The sequence below is a fragment of the Leptopilina boulardi genome, unplaced genomic scaffold (genome assembly GCF_019393585.1).
Source record: "Leptopilina boulardi isolate dan_hultmark-lab unplaced genomic scaffold, ZJU_Lbou_2.1 LbouV2_327, whole genome shotgun sequence".
In the NCBI taxonomy this organism is placed as follows: domain Eukaryota; kingdom Metazoa; phylum Arthropoda; class Insecta; order Hymenoptera; family Figitidae; genus Leptopilina; species Leptopilina boulardi.
The window spans coordinates 1656400-1684283 of NW_026137893.1; the positions used below are offsets into that span (position 1 = coordinate 1656400).

Here is a 27884-nt window from a genome sequence, read left to right on the forward strand (position 1 = left end):
TTCTATTTAAATAAGAAAATTTTATTTTTATTTTAAAATTTTCTGAAAATACGTAATTTTCTGAAAAAAATCGTTTTTGATTCATCAAAATCGGTTGAAAATTGACCGAGATATAAAGGAAAGAAAAAAATGCAGTAGCAAAATTAAAAGTGATATAACTCCTACAATTTTAGATATTTTAAAAATTCCTTTTACTTACACATTGCTCTTATATAAAGCTATAATTTTACCAAGTATCATTAAAATCGAAAAACCACTTGCAGATTCTGATATTTCTGACGTGGACTTACTCTTAATTTAAAATTTTTAAAAAGCATTAGAAAAAATGCTTTATAAGAGTTCTGCTAAATAGAAATTCTTTTAAATCGAATTTTAGTTAAATGTAAATTGAAAATTTTGCATAATACAAAATCCACTTTATACAATTTTGCTAAATAGAAATTCGATAATTTAATATTCGACGCCGTAAAAATTTTTATAAGTTAAATGTATTAGCATTAAATAATAAATTATTCGTATTAATAAATAATTTACTTTATTTGAAGTTGAACCGATAAAATAAAATTGTATCAAATAATTTTTATTTATATTAAAAAACCAAATATTTCCCTGAAAAAAATTAATTAATTGTTATCCAAGTTTAAAAAACCATTTATTTGATTCAATAAATAGTAGTAAATAATTATTTACTTAATGAATATAAAATATATCACATGCTTAATAATTGAGTGTGAATTCCAACTTTTTAATTTGCATTTGCTTTTGGGAAAAAAGTAAAAATTTTTTTGAATCTAATAGTTACTTTAATTTATTTATAAAAAATTCCAGAAAATTAAAGAAATTCCCTGACTTTTCCCTGACCATTTAAATTCCCTGTTTTTTCCCTGACCGTTAGACACCCTGTAAATAAATAAAAATATTTTATAAATATGTATTAAAATAATAAAATTAATATTTGAATTCGATCGCAGATGGAATAAAAAAAATTAAGAATGATAATTTAACACTCTTTGGAAGAAAAGGAACGTAAAACGTAAAAAATTATACGTTATGTTTATGATAGATTGACCTTGATTTAAAATTCCTTTTTATTTAAAAACAAAATAAGCTTTAAGGGTATGTGGGCAAAGGACGTTTTTTCGTGGTTTGAAACTTTCTCTGAAATAAAAAATGATTTCGGGTTAAAATTTTGGAAAAATGATTTCGTTTGGTGCAAGGAATCTCGCTGTTCTTCACATTTACTATAACATAACGCAAAAATAATAAAAATAAAGCAATAAATAGTAAAATAATGTATTATATCATAGTTCATTCAGCGGCCACTCGCTCGAATTGGCACTGTTTACTGGAGCACTGACACACTCAAGCAACGTCTGTGTATGCGCCGCCATCTTTGTTTTCATTTTCGTTTAAAAATGCCACTTTTTAAACTTCATTTTTTAATAATTTAACACAAAATTATGTATTTTTCGGAGAACAGCGAGATTCCTTGAACCCAAATCTATTATCCCTCAAAATTTCAGACAAAAATCTTTTTTCATTTTAGAATGAAATGTATACTACCAAAACACATTTTCCCATACTAGGTCACGTGGGAGGTTCCCACATACTCTTAAGTGAATATTTTGGATGCAATGAAGACAAATTGAGGACTTGTATTTAGAATTAATTCTCTTTTTGTTTATTTTCACTTCAAAATATCATAAACATAACCTATAATTTTTTGCGTCTTGGGTCTCTTTCTTCAGAAGGCCGTTTAAATCTGAATTACCTTTTTTTTACTTAGGTTATGTTTTTTCGGTTTCTTTTAAAAAAATATAGAAATTAAAATTATGAAAAATTTGATTTGGATTTTATAGAAATACCCTCGTGAAGTTGGCACCGAAACTTTGCAAAAATCAACTTTTTATTGTAAAAAACGTTTGTTGGTCGTTTGATAGTGATTGATAGTCGATATTAGACGTTTGATAGCAAAAACTATACAAATTATAGAGAATTAAAAAAAGGGTGCTAATTTCACGGTGCACCCCAATTTCAATGAATATTAATTTGCTCTTCACCAATCGTTTGTTGCTCGTTTGATAGTTACTGATAGCTCATTCTAAACGTTTGATAGACCTTATTTTAAAAGATATCGTCATTCCTAAAAACATGTGGAAATCTAGCAACCATCAATGTGCGCAAGCGCAGAAGAATGAAAGGCGGTAAATTAAAAACTGATTAATGACATATCGTGCTTTATTACTATTTCCAAACAAATTATACTATTAATTGTGTTCAAACATTGGAAATTAAAGATTTATTAATTTTAATTAAAAGAAATATAATAGATTAAATAATTATCACAAAGGAGTGCCAACTTCACGCAGCACTACAAATTCAATATTTTTCAATTCTTTCACTATTAATCGTTTGTTGGTCGTTTGATAGTGATTGATATTCACTTTCCAATGTTTCATAGTTGATATTTACTTAGATAACAGCATTTTCATTAAAACAAAATGTTTGTTAAAGCGCAGGCGCGCAATATAATGTCTATTATTTCTAGTACATAATAAAACCCGTTAGGTATAGTTTTTAAAAAATAATAGCATTGCTCTAACGATATTTAATTAGTTTTTAATTTTACTTACATATCAATTCATTTTACACTGGAGTCTCCCAAGAGAGGACTTCTGAAGAGAGGACTAAGTAGTGACGCGGCGCGGTAAGGAGTGAGGGGAGAAGAGATGGGCGGGATCAGGAAGAGGAACGTGAACTCAGGAGCGTTTGTTTTTAGTGTACCTTTCTCGCGTAGTGTTTTACATACGTAACAGAATGTATTCTGTTAAAAAAAACACATCTCTGTGATACGATATACGGCCCTGGAGTGTTTACAATTTTCGGCGTCAAGGACGAATTCCGTAGAGAGGTCCAAGACTCTTTCTGTCCTCTCTTCGGAGACTCTAGTGTAATCATTAATTTACAAAGGGGTGCCAACTTCACGCAGCACCTTAATTTCAATATTTTTTAATTCTTTCACTTAGACCTTGGGCAACGCATTTTTCTTTCCTAGCTCTGGCAAAATGTTGGATAGCGAATTTGGAAATGTTTTATATGTGATTCTTCGATTCCAAATAATTGTATAATTTGACACTATTTTGTGCGATTATAATGCTATTTAGATATGTAGTTTTATATACTATTTGAGTTTTAATGATAGACGAGATCTTAGAAAGAAAGTGTTCCAAAAACTTGGTATTGAAGAAAAAGCTGCTGCAAAGGAAAATAGTGCAAATATTGATGTTTCTTCAACCAAAGATGAAGATTCTGACGACGACGACGACGACGGTTCAATATTTGAAATGCCGATAGTTTCAAATTTTTCTGATGGTAATACTTTCGACGTCAAAATTGATAATGCTTCTTGGGAAAAAATAAAGCCTATTACACAAAAATATGCTAAGAGGGAATACCAAATATTAAAGCCTGGGGAGTGGACAGATGTAATTGCTGATGCTTTCCTAAAGCAATATAAACTTCCTTGCGCCTTCTCATTCAAGTGTAATAAAGTGACTCGAGACAATAATATTCGACCTTTTTTATACATTTCCGGAAAATGTAAGAGTAGTGCTTGTGGAAATATTTTGAGCGGAATATGCGAAGAAGAGCCACTTCCTGGTGAACAAATCTTTTTGGTGAAAGAGTACTTTCGTCTTACGAAAAACGAAGCACAGGTCAGCTTGGATAGCACATCGAGTTTGGTTGTTCCAGTAACTTCCATGAAGGATGTAAAAGCTCCAGCTATATTTTTATTTGAAATTGTCGTCAACTTTCAAAAAACGACTGTCTCCGTAGGACAAATGCTGTCTGCTGCTTTGGACACAAACACAATTTTATTCTGGCTAAATGCGTGGATGATCAAAGTCGGCATTGTACCCAAACAAGCTGTATGCGACTATTCATATGCATTACTAGGAGGCATGTGTCTGTCTTTTAATCGTCTCAGTCTCAACGATTATTGCCGAACATGCTTTTTGTCATTTAATGATGTTTCTAAAAGTCGACCGGCAAGTACCTTTATAAGAATAGATGTAGCACTTTGTATTTCGAAAACTGGAAAACCTCACATAAATGTAAAAATTTTTTCAGAATCCGATTTAAAAAAAGTATTAAATTTGTGCAACTGTATTCGCATTTAATTAATTTAAGAGATTATTTGACCGAAAAAAACGTCCACGGCGATATAAAATCTACATTAGAAACATTACAATTATAAAATTTCTTGTACTTATATACTATTTGAGTTTCTTCAAACTTTAATGTTCATTAAACGTTAATTAACGTTAAATAAATCATAATTTAATTTACTTAAACGAATTTTTATTCCCGAACAGTTATCTAAAATATAAATAAAATTACACACATCGTCTAATTTTAAAACCAATTGACTAATTGAATTGTACAGAGGATTTTTCAGCGCTCAAAAGTATTTGCAAACTACGCATAATGTGGAAAAATTTTTGTTCGCAAAATTTACTAGGCTGGTAATTAATTGCATCTTGTATTGGGTGAATGTTCGACCAGTTAGCTAAACAAAATAATTTGCAAAATTTACTGGGCAGGTGACTGATTGTTTTTTGTATTATTGTTCTAGCATCTATACTCTCTACGAGTCCTATGCCTTTGAGGAAGAGGATGATCGCTATTCTGTAAAGGAAGAAATTGTTTTCTCGGATGAGAGACCCACCAACATGGTCCCTGGATTGCCAGAGCCACTTCCGGTGGAAGTGTCTAAGGAACCTAGGGATTTTAAAACTTTGGTCAAGGAATTGGAGCTGTTCGGAAGGCAGCGCTACAAATCCAGTAAGCGATGCAGGGAGCCGTCGCCACCAACTGCTCCTAGAAAAATGAGGAAAACTGCTTCTGGCCCGTTCGCCTTCTCCAAAGGCCGGTCCGTCGTCCAGAAAGGCCCGTTCGCCTGCGAGAAAGGACGGTCCGCCCGAAAAGGCCCTTTCGCCGAAGAGAAAGGCCCGTTCGTCTTCTATCAACGGCGACCAACAAACGATTGATAGTGAAAGAATTAAAAAATATTGAAATTAAGGTGCTGCGCAAGGCTGTCTTGAAGCTAGGAAATTCCAAGCAAAAATGACGAGTAAAACTGAACCGGGGAATGTGTTCGGGGTGACGTAAATATCACAAATCCGTTTGATTTGAAATCCTAGCTGATCGTTTAAGCGAGATATCGCAAATTTTCACAATTTTCAATAAATAAAGGATGATTTTAATATACTATTTGAATTATTTTACATGAAATGTAAACTATTAAATGCATAATTTAATAATAAGGTTATAACTTATTTTACATGTTTTATCAACAACGAAAAATACAAATTTAATTGAAATATTTAAATGTGTTGAGAAGAAAACTCAACAACTGCTCTCATCAATCTTTCCGCATACGTTGCAAACGATCCCTCGGCGTCTACCATAGAATTTACTTTATATTTATTCCATGTTTTCAAAAAAGCATGATGAACACTTTCGCCCGCCTGCTCGGACCAAATTCCCAAGCCATCAGACCTTCCTAAAAACTGCAGGCATTGAGCAAGATGATCTAGAAGTACATGTATCTTGAGAGTTTCGGTCATTTCGGTAGCCTCATAAGCTTTTTTTACGTTGCTTATTTCAGAACTTAATACATCGTAGTTAACTTTTTTTGTCGAAAAACAATTGTTAACTAATTTGTCAAAAGCTTTTAAGGCAGATACAAAAGGTACAAGTGTGTATTGGTTGTGACCTTCATAAATTTGCGGATCTAATAGTTTATCTGCTTCGGACAAAAGTTTTTTACAACCATTTCCTTCAAATACTTCACCATGGTAAGCCTTCGAGATGATACCAAGTTTCCTGGGCCACACAAGAGCCTTTTCACGACCAACAACACGCACTATTCCATCCCAAAACAAGTGATTCACAAATCCTTGAAGAATGTGTAATTCCGGGACAATACACTTCTCCAGTACACAGAGATCATCAGATTCTTGAAATAACGATGCATTTATTGTGCTATGATAATTTGGAGCAAGTATTTTGTTTTTTCCTGCGTCACAAAGTGCTTGAAAGTCATTTTTCAATTGTCCAAATGTTTTTAGTTCTCGTGACTCTAAATGTGAATAATCTTTTTTTTTCTTTGAAGTTAAAGTTTTCTTTTCGTCCTCACTTGAATTTCTCAAAGTACGCAGACATACGCAACAATATGGACATGGAAACATTGAAATTGCGGTTTGTTGACCATTTACCAACAAGATGAACTTGAAGTCATCAACGAATTTGAACGGGATATTATTTAATTTAGTCAGCTCAAACAACGATTCCAAGTTTCCATATGTCTCCTTAATTTTTGGAACTAAGCACAAAATTATTAAACGATTAACACTGGTCAGTTTTGCCTTTTCTCCACTTACTGCGCCTTCACAATAGCGTCTTCGTTTTTTGACAGGATAATCGGGTTCAACATTTTCGTCCGCTTTATCATCGACATCAATTTCTTTTTCGGTATTGTAATTATGTGGAAATAAAGTTAAGCAAATTTTAAAGAAACCCTGTCCACCATCTGCAAGAACTTTAATATGATAATCTCCAATTAAATTCCGATGTTCAATAATTCTTGACACTATCTTTTCGGCATCAGCATACACAACGGGCCTTTTTTCTTTGATACCCTTTATACCTTCTACGTCAAAGTCCCTCAGTTCGTAGTGGTATAAATCCGACAATAGTTTAGAGTTTAGCGATAGATGCTCCGCTAACTTTGGAGGTACTGAATGTTTACCAGCAATACACCTTACAAAATTAGCCATCTTTTTCATAAGACTTCCTGACGATCCGGTATTAACTTGAAAATTGCTGAATTCTTCATTTGAGACTTTAATTACTTTATTTACAGGGTGAAGTGCAATTTTCATAGCAGATCCTGATACATTTGTCAGTTCAATATTAATATTTTTTTTATTTTTATCATTTTTGCTGGTTCGATCTTTTAACAAACTACATAAAATGCGATCTTGTTGTCTTTCGGGCAGGTGCTTTACAATATCAACCACATTTTCACAAACAAGATTACTATTCAGCCCTAAAACGGAAAGAAATAGGTGCGTGACATTTCCTTAAAAAAATTAGTTACAATAGAATATTTTCATGTAAATAAATTTTATTAAATATTGTCGTTTGACCTATTCTGGATCTGTACTTACGTGTATTTCCCTGTTGAAGGGCAGTTTTGGCAGAACAGGGGTATTTTAAACCTCGACCAATTTCTTGCCAACAAATTTTGCACCTCGTTGTTAAATTAACAGATTTTGTGGTTTCATTCAAAGTTTTTCCAGATTGTTCACAGTTTGAAGAAACGTTATTTTGGGTTGATAAAACAATACGATTTTCAAATTTTCTTTTGTTACCAGCCCCTTTTCTTGGTTTAACGTGACCTTTGTTTATTTTATTTTATTTATAAAATTAGATCAATTTTTAATTTCTTTATATTTCAATTTATTTTATATAATACCTTTATACCGGGCCTTTGTACAAATGAAATCACAACAGTTAAGGTTATCAGTTTGTCGAGTATTCTTTGGTAATTGTATATCTAAATAATTCGGCATTACTGGTACTGGTCTCTTAAAGTCACCCTTTTCGTAATCATCAAGTGATAAACGGCAAGAAACGCAAATACTTAAAGGAAACTTGGAATTATGTAGATCAAATTTTTCATTTAAAAACTTTTTGATCAAATCTACATATTTTTCAGTTATAGAAAACCACTCTAACTTTTTTTCTTTGAGAACAATTTTTTCTCCACAAGGGGCGCAAATTTTTCGGTGGTTTTTTTCGTGGGTTGTTGATACATCATTTTCAGACATTTTTGTGTCATTTATATTTAACCAACTCACCAATCAAGTCAAATGTAAAATGTAAAACCAATAATAAAACTGAAGTTGCATTTCTTTAAAAAAACGAAAATAAAAATCTTCCTTTATTTATCGAAAATTATGAAAATTTGCAATATCTCGCTTAAACGATCAGCTACGATTTCAAATCAAACGGATTTGTGATATTTACGCCACCCCGAACACATTCCCCGTTTCAGTTTTACTCGTCATTTTTGCTTGGAATTTCCTAGCTTCAAGACAGCCGTGTGCGTGAAGTTGGCACCCCTTTGTAAATTAATGATTAAAATGAATTGATATGTAAGTAAAATTAAAAACTAATTAAATATCATTAGAGCAATCCTATTATTTTTTAAAAACTATACCTAACGGGTTTTATTATGTACTAGAAATAATAGACATTATATTGCGCGCCTGCGCTTTAACAAACATTTTGTTTTAATGAAAATGCTGTTATCTAAGTAAATATCAACTATCAAACGTTGGAAAGTGAATATCAATCACTATCAAACGACCAACAAACGATTAATAGTGAAAGAATTGAAAAATACTGAATTTGTAGTGCTGCGTGAAGTTGGCACTCCTTTGTGATAATTATTTAATCTATTATATTTCTTTTAATTAAAATTAATAAATCTTTAATTTCGAATGTTTGAACACACAATTAATAGTATAATTTGTTTGGAAATAGTAATAAAGCACGATATGTCATTAATCAGTTTTTAATTTACCGCCATTCATTCTTCTGCGCTTGCGCACATTGATGGTTGCTAGATTTCCACATGTTTTTAGGAATGACGATATCTTTTAAAATAAGGTCTATCAAACGTTTAGAATGAGCTATCAGTAACTATCAAACGAGCAACAAACGATTGGTGAAGAGCAAATTAATATTCATTGAAATTGGGATGCACCGTGAAATTAGCACCCTTTTTTTAATTCTCTATAATTTCCCGTGTGGAAAATTGGCAATGGCCCCGTGAGGGGCACTCGTGGATTGCCCTCGTGCCGCATGGAAACCATAGGGGCAATCCACGTGGAGCCCTCAAAGGCGTGACATGCTTTCCCTCATGGGTACCCTCATGGAAAATCCTCGTGGATTCCATATGGATTTTCCATATGGTGCCCTCACGGATTCCATTAGAGGCCATTTTAAATATCCTTATCGTTTCCTATACTTTTATTATTATTTATTTGTATAATTCATGCAATATTACATAAAAAAGTATTACGAGGTTGTAATTCGTTTATTAAAATTTATTATATTTTATTTATAAATTTTATAAATTTATATTATAAAAGTTAATTAATAATAAATAAGCTTAAGTTATGAATAAATAACATATTTATTTAATAATTATTCAATTTTAAATTAAATTCTTACTCAAATTGAATTTATTAATTAACGTTCTAATTAATTAACTGTCGGATATAATTAAAAGTAATAATAAATTAATTAATTAAAAAATTAAAAAATATGTAATTTATGCATACTATTAACGGATATTTTCATTTTTCAATTAATTCATACATAGAATTAATGATTAAACGCAAACCTGAGAAATAAATAAATCTAACGCATGGGGGGAATCGAACCTACGACCTACGGACTATGAGTCTAACGCTTTACCAACTACGCTACGCACGCTACTTCAAAACGAATGCTAACTTCTTGATGCTATTTAAACTTCAAAAATACCTAACAAAGAAAAGTGCTTAACATCATTTAGTTAAAGTTAAGATATTAAATTATATTTTCCAATCAAATGCAATTTATAAAATATAATTAATTATATGCTTTATGATTATTATCATGAATCATCTCAGGTGAATTTTCAAAAAAGTGTAAATATATTTTTATTAAAAACGCGTTTTTCGTTGTTTTGAATCATTGGAAACATTCATTTTTTGTTGATGAAAAAATATTTGAATTTTGAACTTAGAAAAATTTTTGAGCAGGGCACCGTGAGGGCAAATAGCGGGGGCCCTGCTGGTGCCCGCATGGATTTTCCACTTGGGACCCTGCCGGGGGCCCCTATCACGCGTGGGACGAACGGGGCGTTTTCCACACGGGATTGTTTAGTTTTTGGTATCAAACGTCTAATATCGACTATCAAACGACCAACAAACGTTTATTACAATAAAAAGTTGATTTTTGCAAAGTTTTGGTGGCAACTTCACGAGGGTGATAGAAATAATTATTTTTACCTTTCATGGATCAAAATTTCCATAATTTTAATCTCTAAATTTTTTTAAATGAAGAAACCAAAAAACCATAACCTAAATAAAAAAAACAAGTTACGGTATTTCAATTTTGCACGGCAGTAATAATAACAAGAAAATAAATACAAAAATGTAGATAAATGAAATGAATAAGAAAAAACAAGTAAATTTATTATGAAACACATCTAGTGCAAAAGAAAAGTTTATATTATAAAAATTATATTTTAGTATTAACACTGATTGCAATTAGAAAGTGTGTTTGAAAATCGTATTTTTATTAAATAAAAATAATTAAATTAAATTAAATAATAAAATAAAAATTGAAAATATAATTAAAATTAAATACAAAAAATTATTAGTTATGTAAATTTTATAGAAGAGTTAAGCGCGGTAAATGATTTTCATTTAATTTCTTATGCAAGCAAACTTTTCGCTTGATAACAATTTTTATTTTTGAAATTAAAGTAAAACAAATAGATTTTCAATTAATAAAAGTTTGCATGTATCAAACTTTTTATGAGAATTTTAATTCTCTTATTAATTAATATTTTGTAAAAAAAAAAAAAGTAAAAAAATTCAAAAAAGTCGTATAATTCGAGGCCTGCAAAAGTGAAAAAATCGAAACTTAAAAATGAAATAATAATTCAAATTAATTAATTAAATTAAATAATAATTTAAAAAATCAATATTGAAAGTCTATAGGATATAATAAATATTTTAGTTAACAAATAATGGAACTCAAGTCCAAAGCTTGTATTAATTTATGTAGAGAAGAAAAGAGAAATGCAAATTAAATCTTAAAAAGCAAAAAGGTTATTCGAAACATTTACGATGTTTCAAGGAAATGTCATTTAAATATCAAACTGATTCTTTACAAAAAAAAAAAGATTCAATGCGATCATTTACATCACACCTTATTATAAATTCAATTGTTCAATACAATATTCTAGAATAATTTCTGACACATTATTATGTTTTGAAGTCAATACAGTTGGAAAAAAAATAATAGAAAAATTAACGAAAGTGCAAAACTCGTGAACATTGAAAACAAAACTGTTATTAATTTTTTTTTAAGTAACAATGAATTTGGGCTATTTTATATGCATGCGCAGCACAAAAATATCCTATTTCACAAACTAACATTTAACATCAGAATTTGAAATTAATGTTCCAAAATTTCTGAAATCTTTTACGTTGAATAATTCGTTTAACAAATTATTATTTAATTAAAAATTAAAATTTCAACAAACTTTCTTTAATTTTATATTTTTACAAAATTTCTTTACAATTAATAAATAATAAATTAATTCAAAAAAAAAAATAAAATTGTTAATAATAATATAATATTTTCAAAGATCGAAATAAAACTATAAAAATTTTTGAAAAATATAATTCCCGTAAATTTTTAAATGGTTTCAATTTATATTTTAACTAATTGAAAATTTTTTATATAAAAAACGTCAACTTTACAACAAATATTTTTAAATAATAAGCAAATTTTCTGATTTTTTTAAATAAATTTTTTTTCAAAATAAAAAAAAAATATCATTAAAATAATTAACAAAAAAATTTACTAAAATTCTAGTTAAAAAATATTTGTTTTATTAAATTATGCAAAATATTTAAATTATTCTCCATTTGATTTCAAGATATTTTTGCTAAACAAAAATTTCATTAAGATTTCTACGATTTCCAAAAATGGTATACATTAGAGAATTGTTTCGAAATAGATTATAAAGAAGAAGAAAATAGAACTTTGTGCGGAATCGATAAATAAGGAATTTAGGTTTCGACAATTAGAAGCTGATGATTTGGAAATCGAAGAAAACTTGCTTTTTCAATAAGGGAAAAAGAAATATACATGTAAGAAATATTTACCAAGAAAATCGAGTCTGTCCTTGGCCATTGCCAAGTTGGTTCGCATTTTTTCATGAAGTCTCTGTGCTCGTTCCCAGACTTCCCCTCGGCCACCATAACATTCGACAGCGATTCCTTTTTCCAATTCGCCAATTCCTTTTTTATAAAGTTCAATGGCCATTTCCTTGTGACCTGTAAACATTGCAAATAAAACTATTGAAAAAAAAAATTAATCATTTCTCTTTGTTTTTTTAAAAACAAATGAATTATTTGTATAATCAGAAGAAAATCAGACAAGTCGTTTTCCTTGACTGATATTGACAATAGATAATCGTAGGTGAATTCTCCGAATGTAATAAATATTGATTTACTACAAAAAAAATGAATTTTCAATATGTAAAATTGCATTGAGATCATGTAATAGATATTTTTTTTTAGAAAAATTTAAATAATCGATATTGTGGAAGAAAACAGTAAAGAATATTTTAGTTTAAAATTCACTTAATTCAAAAATTTTTCAAAATAAAAATATATATATTTGTAAAATAGAATTTTTTAAATAAATATAATATGCATTTACTTGATTTAATAAAATATATTATTAATTAATTTAATTCAACTAATAATCATATCATAAATTTTGCATTAGGAATATTTATATTATTTTTTTCAAATTAAAAACATATTTTTAAAAAATTTATCAATTTACTTGTTCAATTTCTTTTCTAAAGTAAATTGTTTTTTTTTTTTTTAATTAAATTTATTTCGTAATCTCAATTACTTTTGCATAGTAAATTATTTTGTAAATTCAATTACTTTCTTTTTATTTTTATTGCTCGATTTAAAAAAAAATAATAAAAACTGGTACATATCGCGATTTTGATAACGTAATGCGCAAAATTGGTTTAAAAATATTTTTTCAAACTAAAAATTGTTCAAAACTATCTTTTTTATATAAATAGTTTCTATATATAGGAAAATCACAAAAAAATTTTAAATTATTTTTAATTTTGAAATAATTAAATTAAAATTAAAGAATTAACTTAAAATTGTTCAACAATAATTTTGTGAAATTACATTTGTTCAACATTAAAAAAAATGTTATTAATAATAAAATTTTTAATAACATTTTATTAAAAAAAATATCTTAGTTAAAAAATTTTTATATTTTTAATTTTGAAAGAATAATATAAATATTACTTCAATCTTAAATTTATAATTTTATTTATTTTATTTACAACTATTGATCCCGTAGTCCATAAGAGACTATAAATGGATAACGAGAAAATTATTGACTTGTACTTAAGAATATTGTAAATTAATATTATAATTAATTAAGTAATAAATTTAAAATACTTTTTTTTGTTAATTTATTCAAAATACTTGAAAATTTATGTACATCATTAGAAAAAATGTTTTATCCCGAATTGTTTTTATATTTATTAAACAAATTTGAAAAAACAACTTTTGTATCAAAATTATTTAAAATTGCTTTTTGAACTAGAAAAAAAATTTATAAATTGCTTTTTTGAAAGAAATATCTTTTTGTAATGAACGAAACTTACAAAAAAAAGTAATCAGAATATTAATTTCGCGCCGAAAATATTTTAAACTTTATATCAAATTGATTGTTTAAAAATTAAATAATTATGTAAATAAGAAAATAATTGAAATCCCAAAAAAGAATGTATTAAATTTTTCAATTTTCTAATTTTTAATTAAAAAATAATTAAATTAGAAAATAATTAAGTCTTTACAATATAGAATTTTAAAAAAAAATTGAAACATTTAGTTGAAAATTTTTATAATTGAATTTAATTGGTAAATAATTAATAGTGTAAATTGTTTTAATTTTTTTCAATAAAAATTTCAAATTTTTTAATTTTATATTCAAAATACTATTTTTTTTATTAGTTCTAAATATAATTGAAACAGTGCCCTAAATTAAATTAATTTAATACAAAAAAATAATCATTTTTAATTAAAATTTTTATTTATTAAAAATAAATATTATTCGTATGAAATTTCTCGAACTTTCAAACATAAATTGCATAAATAAATATAGAAAAAAAAAATGAAAAAAAAATAAATAAATTTATCCTTTCTTGCAAAGGAATTTTCAATTTATTCATGAAATTATCATAAATAGTTCATAAATGACCTTTGTTTACAAAATTTGATATTTTGAGAAAGAGATTAAAATTTTCAATTTTTCTAATTTACAAAACTATTTTTTTTTTTGAATAAATTTTTACCTCAATTATATAAAAATAACATCGACAATATTAAAAAAATATATATTCATTTTAAATTGATCTTCTCTAAATTTTGAGTTTTCTTTTGAAATAAAACAAAATAAAAATGAATAAAAAAAAATACCTTCATTTTCTTCGTCAATTTTAAGAGCTTTGCTAATAAATTCAAATGCCCGTCGATGATGATGTTTTTGTTTAGCGAGAAGAGGATCACCAGGTCCTGGACCTGTTCTTTTAACAATTTGTGACATTCCCTCGTCCTCTCTTGTTGTTGATACTTGTAATAAATTTTCAGCTGTCTCTCTATCAACGACAATTTCCAATTGACAATTATTTCTTGTAACTTGTCGACGACGAATTAAATACGATGTCGAGGCATATAAATATTTAAAAACAACAAACAATTGATAAATCAATGAGCGTAGAATATTGAATAGAAAAATTAACGGCAATGAAACAACATAAAGATTTCTTTTATGTATTGAGGGTGGATTATGACTTCCCTCACCAAAACGTTGATTATTATTATAACTTATCGTTGTTGTTGTTCTATCACTATTTTCAGCTTTTGTTACGCGTAATTTTTTTGGTGATCTATTTGATGATTTTCGTATTGAACGTCCCCCGCCATCACTGTAAGACATTTCCCGAAACAATTTGACACAATACCAAACAATCCAAAGGAAGAAATCGCTCTGACATTCCCGACGATGTCAGAAAAATATATATAAACGAAAAAGAAATCTTAAATGATTGTCATCGTGCAATTTAGTCCCCGTGAAACTTAACCTCAAAAAATAGAGACACTTCGCGTTGCACGACACTTATGCAATGTTTATTTTCCGATTTGAATTGAGTGTAAAAAGTGATTAAATAATCTTTTCTTTCTTTTTTTCTACTTATGCTTATATAGTTCACTTGTGTATATTATGATGTTGAGAGAGCTTTACGCAGAAGCACTGCGATTTCTTGCTTTCTCGCATTTCCCATATTATCAAGAATCGTTTACAAAGGGACAATTGAAAAAAAAAAAAAAAAACTGTCGCGCCCCTATTTCCCCATTTTTGCACGCAATTTATACGGAATTGAGCAAAAAAATTGGAAATATTTGTTTGGATTGTTGTTGACAAAATAAAAACGAACGACACGACAAAGCCCATAGAAAAAGGGTGCTGACGAAATGAGAAAATTTATTTTGTTTACTTTTTTTTTTGGTTATTTAAAATTTTAAATCAGAATTTTTTTTAGTTCCTTCTACTTTTGTATATTCCGCATAATTTAAATTTTTTTTAAAAAATTGTTATTAACAATTTTTTTTAAATCCTTGATATTAATAACTAAATGCAAAAACAATACTAGAATTTAACGGTAAATTAAATAACAAATGTTATTTATAGGTTTTCTTAATACAATTTTAACTAATATAAAATTTTAGATACCAGTAATTATATAGTAGTAAACAAAAATAAAATAGTTTTTTAAAAACATTTTAAATGATACACTGCAAAACATTCCGACCAATCGAAAACAAAAGTTTACGCATGCGCACTATTAAAAGTTTTAAAAAATGTTATTGTAATAAATAAATAAATTTTTCTCAAAACAATTTTTTTTTTACTAATTATATTTCCCTTTTCAGAAAAATTATTGAAAAAAACAAATCGTTTTTTGTGTAAAACCAAATATAAAGAACAAAAAGGTTATAAATTTTCAGGTTATTAAGAAAATAGATAATTAGAAAAAAAAGGAGAAAAATATTTTATTTCATTATTCTTTACATTATAAAAAGACGTTAAAAAACAGCTGTGAGTTAATAATTGATAATTTTTAAAAAAAATTTGAAAATCAACTGCTGATAAAGAAGAAAGATCGCTGATTGGCCGGATTTCTCTGGAGTTCAGCCATTTTTCCGCCAACCATTTTTAGTTTAGTAGTGGATTTCTAAGCGCTATATCACCGCAGAAGTTTTTTTTTTTCGCTGTTTCGCATCATCGTGAAATTCTATATAAATTGTGGTGTTTTTTAGATTGACAAAAAAAATGTCGACCTTGAGCGGAGACGAGGCTGAAATTGTTCAAGAAGATGCAGGTAATAAATAACAATCCATGTGTATTTTGATTTTAATTAAAAATATTTTTTACATATTTCGCGACGCGATAATCGTGATCCTGAACACATAACCGGCACATCGCCATGGCTCATGGATCGACCCGCCATTAAATAAATGTGGCGTCACACCTTTTATTAATTTATTTTCTTTTTGAAAAACAATTTATTTATATGTTTATTTTTTTTTTGTTGAAAATCTAACCTCAATTTGAATTGTAGCAAAATTTCATGCTTTCAATCGATCAACGTTTTCAATATACGTTTTTAGAATTTTCTCCAAAAAAAAAAGGTTATGTACGTCGGACTTTGTGATAAGCCGCGGAAATTTATTCCGTGAATATGAATAATTTTTTTTGTTGATATAGAAATTATTTCAAAGTGAAAATTCATATTAAACGATTTATTTTATATAATTGTATTTTTTAATGTGTGTAATTTAAAGGTTTCAAGGGATAAAGGGATTATTGATTTTTTTTTCTCGTTGGTAACTATATTGTTTGTTCAATATAATCAATGTGTAAATGACCTTATCACAATGTTTGATTAAAAAAAAAAAATTTTTGTGGAATTTTCTGAATTTTTTTTTTTTATTTTAGTACGAAGAACGAGATCAGGCAGAGCTACTAGAAAAGTTGCGGCACCGACACCGGTAAAGAAAGTAGTCAAGAAAGTTACACGAGCTGCTCGTTCACCAAGGAAAACACAGGAAGTTGAGGAAGATGTAAGAGAGAATTTTAGATTTAATGTTTCTTTTTTACTACGGCTTTATTTCGGTGTTTATTTTAAAAAAAAAATTTATTTTTTATTTTTATTGATTTGTTTATTTATAATTTTTAAATTTATTATTAAAAATTATTTTTCAATAATTTTATAGAATTAAATTTATTATATTATATTATATTAATTTTTTAATATAATAGTTTTAATAATTAATTAATAGTTTTTTTCTTTTCTTACTAACAATTATTCAATTATAAACTTTTTATTAAAAAAAAAAAATCCAATTTTTCCATTTCTAAATGTTTATTTTCTAATAAAATTCTTTTGTTAATCAAACATTTTTTAAGTTTTTAATTTTTTTTCTGGAAGCTCCAAAAAATTTTTGTAATTTTGCAATTTTTAGTATTTTTCTAATTTAATTTATCTGTTATTAAAATTTAACATAGGTATTTTATTCTTTTGAAAATGTTAAATTTGATTTTTTTTTTAAAATTGAAATCCTTAATTCTAGGACTTGAAGTTAACAAAACAATTTCATATCTCTTTGTTCTTTTATAAGAACAACAATTTAATATTTCCGAAACGGAGCAAAATATGTTTGTCAAAAGCAGATAAATTATATTAGTAAAAAAAATTATGTTAATCAAATTGTTATTTAACAAATTTTTCATTAAATTAAATTTTTATCAGTTTTCATTTAACAAATTTATTGTTATTTGACGTGATTTTTATTTAAACATTTTTCATTTAACCAAATTTCATTTTATCGAATTCGCTTTTGATCCAATTTTCATGTAACGAAATTTTCTTTTGAAACAATTTATATTTAGTAAAAAAAAAAAAAAAAAAAAAATTTATACTTTATAAAATCAGGGTGTCTAACAGTCAGGGAATTTCTTTAATTTTCTAGAATTTTTTATAAATAAATTAAAGTAACTATTAGTTTCAAAAAATATTTACTTTTTTCCCAAAAATTAAAAATTAAAAAATTGGCCTTCACACTCAATTATTAAGCACGTGATATATTTTATATTCATTACGTAAATAATTATTTACTACTACCCAGATAACCAGCGTACTAGTACGATGCAAGTACAATACGAGTACGGCGTACTAAGCGTACTAGTACTGTACCCGCCATCTACCTCCGTAGGGTACCAGGTACTGTACTGGTACGTCGTATTATTACGCTGTACTGGTACAATACTAGTACGATAAAAGTATGGCGTACTGAAAGTCTTTTGTGAATTAGTATAACGTACCGTTATTGTACTGGTACAATACTGGTATGCTGTATAAAGTAAAAATTCTATACCCCCTCCCTCTCTCCTTCTACAATAGTATTTTAATTATTTTAATTTATTATTAAAAAGGAAAATCTTTGGGAGGACTGAAATAATAATAATTCATTTTTATTTATTTTTATTCAATAATTTTTTTTATTTATATCATATATGTCTTTGCATATATTATATAAAATATGTAACTTGTATTCTCACTTATCTTAGAATATCTCATGTTTTATATTATTCTAATTAATTAACTTTATTAAGTATTAATTGACTGCTTGCTTGTATTTAAACATTATTTCAAAAGAATTTTAAACTTGATGTTTCAAATTGTTTTGATGTTGGGTGAAACATCTTATCACATCCTAACCTATAAATATGTTATATATGTATAAGAAAAACTATAGCGAAGTAACACAATTCAATTTATATTAATATCATCAAGATTAAGTTTACGAATTTTTTTCAATATAAATTTATAAAAAAGTTTATAAAAGAAAAGATTTAGATTTTTTTCAATGAAAGAACACTGTGGCACAAAGCGTCATGTCAAAGCAAAACAACATAAATCTTATAAAAATCGATAATTTAATATAAATTTAATCACGGATATTCAAGATAAGTACAGAAGCACAAGTTACAAACGTTAAAACTTTTTTGCTGCATCATAAACCACTTTTTTCACCAACATTTATTGCACCGTTTTCAGTGACGCGTTCATAGTTGACAACTGTTAAGAAAGTGAGGTTAGGTTGGCATTACCAGCAAAGAGTCACAGTACGACGTACCAGCATTATACTTGTATCGTACGAGTATGTTGTGCTTCTTATTTCAGAAGTACGACGTACTGGCATTGTACTAGTACTATACTTTTATCGAGTACTCACATTTTATAATTCTAACAGTACGACATACTTTTATTATACTAGTACTGCACTGGTACGTACATACATAATTATTTTGTACTGGTATGAAACTAGTATAATACCAGTACTCCGTACTCGTAAATAACGTTTAGTACGCTTGGCTATCTGGGTATTTATTGAATTTAATAAATGATTTTTTTTAACTTGGATAACAAATAATTTTTTTTAGTGAAATATTTGCTTTTTTAATATAAATAAAAATTATTTGAATTTTATTTTATCGGTTCAACTTCAAATAAAGTAAATTATTAATTAATACGAATAATTTATTATTTAATGCTAATACCCACATTTAACTTATAAAAATTTTTACGGCGTCGAATATTAAATTATCGAATTTCTATTTAGCAAAATTGTATAAAGTGGATTTTATATTATGCAAAATTTTCAATTTACATTTAACTAAAATTCGATTTAAAATAATTTCTATTTAGCAGAACTCTTATAAAGCATTTTTTCTAATTTTTTCTAAAAGCCTGACTCGGAGTGATCGATTTATTCAAATTTTCTTTCTTTAACTAAGAAAACCGAGTGATAAATTCAATTATTTATAATTTTTTCTAATACTTTTTAAAAATTTTAAATTAATATAATTTCAATTAAACGAAATTTATGTCTATAAAAATTGATAAAAAAAAGAACTAGGTAGAATTTTTCTTAAATGAGAATTCTGTTAAATAAGAATTAGCTGTAATTAAAATTTTCTTTAATAAAAACTTTATTAATTAAGAATTTTGTTAAATAGAAATTCTGTTAATTGTCGATTTATTCAATGACAATTCTGTTACGTAAATATTTTGATAAATCGAAATTTACTAAAATAACAATTTTGTTAAAAAAATTGTTCTTTATGCAATTTTTCTTGACATAAATGCCGTTAAATTGAAATTGTATTAATTTGAAATTCGATGTACTAGAAAATGTGCTTTATATAATTTTACTAAATAAAAATTTGATAATTTAAAATTTGACACTGTAAAAATTGTTTTAAATTAAATGTTGAGAATATTTATACGTCCCCAATTAGTTTATTTATTTCACTTAAATATTTTATTTTTTACGAAACATTATTTATTTGGTTCAAATACATATGAAATTAGTGGATAATAGACAGGTAAATGATTTAATTGTATCAAAATAAATTTTATTTGATAAAAATAAAAATTTTTTAGTGTAATTTAGGTCACGGAAAAGTCAGGGAATTTTTTTCCTAGCAGTTGTTAGACACCCTGTTTAACTAAATTTCATTTAATCGAATTCGCTTTTGATCCAATTTTCATGTAACGAAATTTTCTTTTAAAAGAATTTATATTTAATAAAAAAAAAAAAAAAAAATTTATACTTGATAAAATTTAAGTTTTGCATTTCAAATTTGAATTATACTTTAATTTCAGTTGTGTTAATGAAATGTTTTTTTTTTTAGCATGAGACAACAGTGATTGAAGGAGATTTAGATGAAATTCCAGCAAACGGTGTTCAAGCAGTGGAACAACAAGAGGAAGTTACCGAAGGTGTCCCCGTGGAAGTTGCACCAGAAGAAAATAATGAAATGAAAGAAAATCAGCTTGATTTGAACCTTGAGGAATGTCAGGAAATTGTTCCTGAACTTGAATCTCCTCCTCCACCAAGTGTTACCAACGTTCAAACTGCAACTGCAATTCATTCAACTCTCAAAGTTAAAGAATCCCCACAGAGTTTGGTAAGAAATTATTTTCAATTTTCAAGTAATAATTTTATTACAACACACAAATAATTACTTTTAAAATATTTAGAAGAATTTAGAAAATGTATTTGAATTGAACAAGATTTAATTTTTTAGAAATAAAGTTTAGATTTTTAGAAATGATAATTGAATATCAGGAGATTTTAAATGGACATTTTTTGTAAATTTCAATTTCTGTTTTTTTTTTTGAACAAATTGAACTTTAGAGAATTTTTAAGTTTTTAAATAATTGAATTTTCAAAAAAGTTTAATAAAATTATTCAGAATAATTGACTTTGCAATGAATTTTAAATAAAAATTTATAAATAATTTAAATTTAGAAGAGCTACAATTAAGATGTTTAGAATTAATTGAACAGTGTGTTTAACGGTCAGGAAATTTCCATTATTCTCTTGATATTCATAAAAATTACTTTAACAAACTTGTACACAATTTTTAATTATTCCCCGAAAATTCTTATTGTATTTTGAAAATTATTTAAATTCTTGATTTTTCATTCAATTTGTTTCTAATTTCTCAAAATTAAATATTTATTTTTACAAACTGTGTCAAAATTTTCAATTTTTTATTCTCTTTTTTTTAATTATTTGATAATTATAATAATTTGTTTAAACAAGTTGTAAAACATTTAAAAATTTAAATAATGATAAATATTTTGATTATCAATGAAAATTAAAAAATATTCTGAATGAATATTATATTATGTAAATGAATAAACAGTAAATTTTTTTTATTCTTGAAGTTGTTAGACACCCTGTTGAATTACAGTAGATTTTAAATTCAAATTTTTGTAAATTTGAATTTCTGAAAATTGTTTATAAATTTTTAACAAAATAATTCGAGTTTTTGGAGAATTTTTTATGGAACGATTTGTAAAATAATTACACTTTCTAAGAAGTTTATGAAAATTATTAAAAATGATTAATTTGACAAAAAAATTTTTTTTTATTAATTAAAAATAAATATTTTAACATGCAATTGAACATTTTTACATTATTTTAATTTTTAATAATTCAGTTTTTCAAGAATTTATTCAAAATTTTGAAAAAATTAATTTTCTGAATAATAGTAATTTGAAAAATTTTGAAAATAATTGAATTTTCTAAAGAATTTCTTTAAAAAAATTTGGAAATATTATAATTAAATTTTTAAAGAATTTGTTGATAAATAATTTGTTAATAAATAAATTATTATTTCATTTTTGTGCTTCTTTGCTTTAAGTTTGTAAGCAATTATAATTTTTATCTAATTTTTTGTAAACAATAACTCATTTTGCTCTTGGATCGATTCTGTACAATTTTATCTGTTGAATTTTGTTTACAATATTTTGTTCAAAAATTATTGAACAAATACAAATTTTCAATAATTTTTAAATTAATATTATTTAACAAAAATGAACAAACAGAATTTTAGAGATTCTTTATTAGAGTAAAATGTGCTTTTGTTTGTACAAAATTGGATAAAATATTGTAACTGTTAACTAACTTTAAATAAAAAATGCAAAATGTTAAAGAATTATTATTTGACAACAAATTTTGACTCAAAATAATTTTTTAAAAAGTTGATAATTTGATAATTCAAAAGTCAAAATTTTGTAAAATTAATATTACTTCTAATTGATCATAAAACAATTTTTTGGTTTACGGTTACTGTTTAGGTGAAATGAAATAAAAATTTTGTTTTTTCCCCTCTTTTTTTTTAGGAGGAAAATTCAGAAATGGAAACAAACAACAAAGATATAAAAGAAGTGGACATTACAGAGGATATTGTAGAGGATATAACGGAGGTTACAGACGAGATGATTCCGGCGGAAGTTGTCGACATGGTGACAATTGAAGAATCAGAACCAAGTTCAGTTATGGAGATCGAAGAAGAAATTCAAAAGGAAAACGCCGTTGAAATTGTCGAGATTACAGAAAATGTATCAGAGGATTTTAAAGAAGACGAAATTGAATGTGAACCCGATGCCGTCATTGAGCCAGAACCCACAGAGGAAATGGAAGAAATGACGGATAAGAATCAAACAACTGAAACAATTGAGGATCAGGAAATGACAAATAGTTCCGAAACAGAAAAGAAAATTGAACCAGACACTGAAGCTGTTTCCGAAGATGAATTGCCGACTGAAGCTGCAGCCAAAGTAAGTTTTAGGTTTTTTTTTTTTTTTTCTCTTTGAAAACTAAAATTGTTTTTATGTCATTTTTTAGAAACTTAAACCCATATTTTATCATTAAAATTTAAAGAAAAATATTTTTTTTATTTTTTAGAAATTTTATTTTTTTGAGAAAATTAAAATTTTTTGAAATCCATATAATTGATTTGGATAAATTTATTAAATTTTTTAATTCAGCTTGAAGATATGGAAGAAGTTTCCGATGATGATTTTCCCATCGAGTGCATGATCCAGGTATTCCTTAAATCCTTCCATCCTTCCAGTTCCTTCGTAAATTGTTTGTCTTTTTAAAAATTTATTTCTTGAAATTAAAATGTATTTTTTTATTTGTTTAAATTTATTTTATTTTAGAAAATTATTCTTTTTCAAATAATTTTATTGATATATTTAAAAGTAAATTTATTAATTAATAAAAAAAGAATTGCAATATTTTTTATGAATTTTTGCCAAAAAAAGTTGTTGTATAATTATTGTAGATTAATTTAAAAATTTTCTTTAAAAATTGTTTTAATTTTTATTACGTAAATATTAGGAACCAGAAACTGAGGCTGTTTCTGATGAAGAACTTCCTGCAGCCGCTCCCGCTGATTTGGGTGAAACAGAATCCGTTTCAGAAGACGAACTTCCACCAGACAGTGAGAAAAAGAAGAAGGGATTAAAGAAATCCGCTGAGAAAATGACAAAAGTTGACGGTGCAAGTAAGTTTATTTTTATAAATTAATTTAAAAAACAAAAGTTGCCACTTTTTAGTTAATTTTTTTTCTAAAAAGAAATAAAATAAATTAATAATAATAAATATAGTAAATCAAATAAACAAATTAAAAATAAAAACTGCTGCCAAGTTGAAGTATAAACATTTTGTGTTCATTTCATGAACACTTTACTGCCTCATGGAAATTTTTTGTGATCAATTTATGGTAACTTATTTAGATATTATAATGATATAAAAAAAAATTATCCCTTTAGCTCTTATAACATTCGAGATATTTATGAAAATGTAATATCAGGCTTCGAAGTGTTACACTTTTTTGATACTTTTTTTCGTCAAAGCTACTTTTTTACTACTAATTTTGGCCAAAAGCCACTAAATGCTACTTTTTTCAAAAAATAATTTAAAAAATTATTTAAAAAATTATTTAAATAAATTATTTAAAATTATTTAAAACTACTGCTTTATATAATTATTTTTTACATGAATTTTTTTTCTACAAAATAGCATTTAACACAGAATTTTTTTTAAACAAATGTTTACTCAACGGAATTTTCAAAGTAACGAATTTTTAAGAGAATTTTTATTTTACAAAATTTCTCTTTACCCAACTGTGCTTTTTTAAATAATTCTAATTTAAACGAAATTCAGACAATAATTGAATATTAGAGTATTTTGAATTGAAAAATATTTTAAATAATTGAAAAACCAAGATCTTGATTAAAGTTATTAGAAATAATTACTTCAACAAAAAATTTGAATCAAAATTTTTAATAATAATTGAATTTCAGGAGATTTTGAATTAAAATTTTTGTAAATTAGAATTGCTGAAAATTATTAACAAAGTTTCAAACAGTAATTGAATTTTAGAGAATTTTTAATTAAAAAATGTTTTATTTAATTGAATTTTTAAATAATTGGATTGAAATGATTAATTTAGCAAAGAATTTTAGATACCAATAGAAATAATTGAATTTTTGAAGAGTTTGAGTTAAGATTTTTAGAAATAATTGAATTTTTTGAGATTTTTAATTAAAATTGTTGTTTTAAAATACTAAATATTTTATGTAAGCTTCCGATTTCAAATTATAGGATTTAAAAATTCGAATTACTTAAAATTCTATACTAAATGAGAATTCTAATAAATTAAAAATAGATTAAATTAGAATTCTTTTCAAGAAACAGTTGGGTAAACAGAAATTTTGTAAAATAAAAATTCTGTTAAAAATTCGTTACTTTGAAAATTTCGTTGAGTAAACATTTGTTTAAAAAAAACTTTTGTATTAAATGCTATTTTGTAAAATAAAAATTCATGTGAAAAATCATTTTTATGGAATAATTATACGCTCCTACCGTTGTGTCGAAAACAAAAAATTAATCGAAATTTAACAATAGATAGTTTTTTTTTTTAAATAATCAGGAGTAAAATGATGTTAATTTTATTCATCAGAATTTTTCTTACAATTTTTTTAGAAAAGAAAATATTTACACTTTAACGTCAAACTTAGAAAACTAATTTTACTTCATTTTAAAGATGCCACTTTTTTGATACTTTTTTTCAATTTTGGGGATATTTTTTCATACTTAGTCTCTTACTACGCTTCGAAGCCTGTAATATATACATACACATGGGACGACATTTTTTAAAAATGTGATTTTTGGATTCCTAATGTCGAAATACATAAAAAAAAATTGAATATTAGTGTGCTCAGTGAAATATATATATATATATATATATATATATAAATTGTGCCTTAAAAGTGAGTGATTTTTAAGAAAAGAATATGAGGAAAAGTAAATCAGATTAGTTTGGTTGGTTTTGGTTATTGACCTCTTGTCCCAAAGCAAAGATCAAGCCATGACTTGAAATAAGATAAAATCATAAGTAGCATAAGTAAATCCAGTTGTATGTTGGAGCAAGTTTCGTGTTGGTTGACTGAGAGAAATAACATTAAAAGGGAAGAAGATGATTGGGAGAACTACTATGAGATTAGAATGGGTTTGATGCACAAGTGAAGATCATAGAAACTGAAATCAGTTTAAGATCGGTGCACAGGTTTACAATGTTACAGTTTATATTTATATGTATTTAATATGGCACTCAGTTTCAATCACCATGAAACATACTGAAGCCTTGTTAAAGGGGTATCATTAAAGATGTTGAGGTGTCGAAGGACACAGGTGCACTAGTCACCAATATAATGAAACTAGTACACTGTTATGATGAATTAATAATTAAAATAAGCGTACACCGACCCAATTATTCTATACCTATTCTTTACTTTATTTAAACTTACCCTGAAGCCAAAGGGATTCTGACTAAAAAGAATCACTGGTGCAAGGTTAACCAACAAGATTTAAATATGAGATAAATTCATCAACGCTGACTCGACCAAACGACGACATTGAATACTAATTATTGTGAGGTATTCATACTTTTCAGAAAACTTTTTTAGGTCCTAATGAACAACTTTCTCACTGAAAGTTTATTGTTGGTGAAAATTTTTCAGATAAACGAAGCGCTGGAAGATTGAAACGCACTAATTTTGCTTTGGTTCAGAAAAAAAATTAATTTTTTTTTTTTGTTTACACTATCAACCGAACAATAAAATAAGGCTTATTTTCATTTTTGTTTGATTAAAAAATATCAAAAATTGTCTTATTTGAGCCGCCGGAAAGTAAAAGGGCGCATAAAATTTGTACGGCCGTTCGAGTTGGCCCCTGACGCTTGAAAAATCGATTTAAAAAAAATTTTTTTTTTTATTACTACATTACTGGAAATTTTATGCCGCATCTTTTTTCTTCTATGAAAAAAATCTCTATCTTTTTCGGTTTTCGAGTAAATCGAAAAAAACTGGATTTTTAAAAAACACAAATTTAATTAAATTTTTCACTTCAACTCGCTCTAAAAAACAAAGTTATAAATATTTTTTGACAAAATTTACAGGAATTATAGTTTAAACTATTCTTAAGACGACAAACTTTGTATGAATGTGATTTTTTTATTTCGAAAAAAGTTATGAATTTTTTTGTTTCACAGTGCCAAATTTACGTTTCCAAATTTTCAAGGGCTTCGTTTATCTGAAAAATTTTCAGTCAGTGAAAACTTATCCCGAAAAAAATGTTCACTAGGGTCTTACAAACATTTTAGTAAAATATTTTTGCAATTGGAATAGCCGTTTACGAAATATTATTGAAAAACTATTTTTCGTCAAACGCGCGCGAGTAAACATAAACGACCTTGGCAGCCATTGCTGAGTACTAGCCGGCTCACACAAACGGGAAGTTTTTGACTCGCGCGCGTTTGACGAAAAATAGTTTTTCAATAATATTTCGTAAACGGCTATTCCAATTGCAAAAATATTTTACTAAAATGTTTGTAAGACCCTAGTGAACATTTTTTTCGGGATAAGTTTTCACTGACTGAAAATTTTTCAGATAAACGAAGCCCTTGAAAATTTGGAAACGTAAATTTGTCACTGTGAAACAAAAAAATTCATAACTTTTTTCGAAATAAAAAAATCACATTCTTACAAAGTTTGTCGTCTTAAGAATAGTTTAAACTATAATTCCTGTAAATTTTGTCAAAAAATATTTATAACTTTGTTTTTTAGAGCGAGTTGAAGTGAAAAATTTAATTAAATTTGTGTTTTCTAAAAATCCAGTTTTTTTCGATTTACTCGAAAACCGAAAAAGATAGAGATTTTTTTCATAGAAGAAAAAAGATGCGGCATAAAATTTCCAGTAATGTAGTAATAAAAAAAATTTTTTTTTTTTAAATCGATTTTTCAAGCGTCAGGGGCCAACTCGAACGGCCGTACAAATTTTATGCGCCCTTTTACTTTCCGGCGGCTCATTTATTCGCGAGTTGAAGTCAAAAAAATCATTAAATTTTTAGTTTAAAAAAAAAAAAACAGTTTTTTTTAAAGAATATTTCAAAAACCATAATATGTGGGAATTTTCGTCAAAGAGAAA

At 26.3% G+C, this 27884-nt stretch overlaps 2 protein-coding genes across 3 annotated transcripts in view; one reads left to right on the top strand and one right to left on the bottom strand.

Moving 5' to 3' along the window:
- LOC127284946 (spastin) overlaps positions 1-15454 on the bottom strand; it is a 29180-nt gene extending 13726 nt beyond the window's left edge. The window contains exons 1-2 of one of the 2 annotated variants that reach the window (XM_051310673.1): positions 14385-15454; positions 12027-12197 (exon numbers count right to left, since the gene is read on the bottom strand). In XM_051310673.1, the coding sequence (XP_051166630.1) occupies positions 12027-12197; positions 14385-14904 (691 nt within the window). In that variant the 5' untranslated portion in view covers positions 14905-15454. The remainder of the gene's footprint in view (positions 1-12026; positions 12198-14384) is intronic. The other variant, XM_051310671.1, reaches the window with a different exon arrangement.
- A 720-nt stretch (positions 15455-16174) lies between these two features.
- LOC127284944 (pre-mRNA-processing factor 39) overlaps positions 16175-27884 on the top strand; it is a 38095-nt gene continuing 26385 nt past the window's right edge. The window contains exons 1-5 of the mRNA XM_051310669.1: positions 16175-16348; positions 16966-17090; positions 20728-21003; positions 22730-23167; positions 23733-23898. Coding sequence (XP_051166626.1) covers positions 16300-16348; positions 16966-17090; positions 20728-21003; positions 22730-23167; positions 23733-23898 — 1054 coding nt within the window. The 5' untranslated portion in view covers positions 16175-16299. The remainder of the gene's footprint in view (positions 16349-16965; positions 17091-20727; positions 21004-22729; positions 23168-23732; positions 23899-27884) is intronic.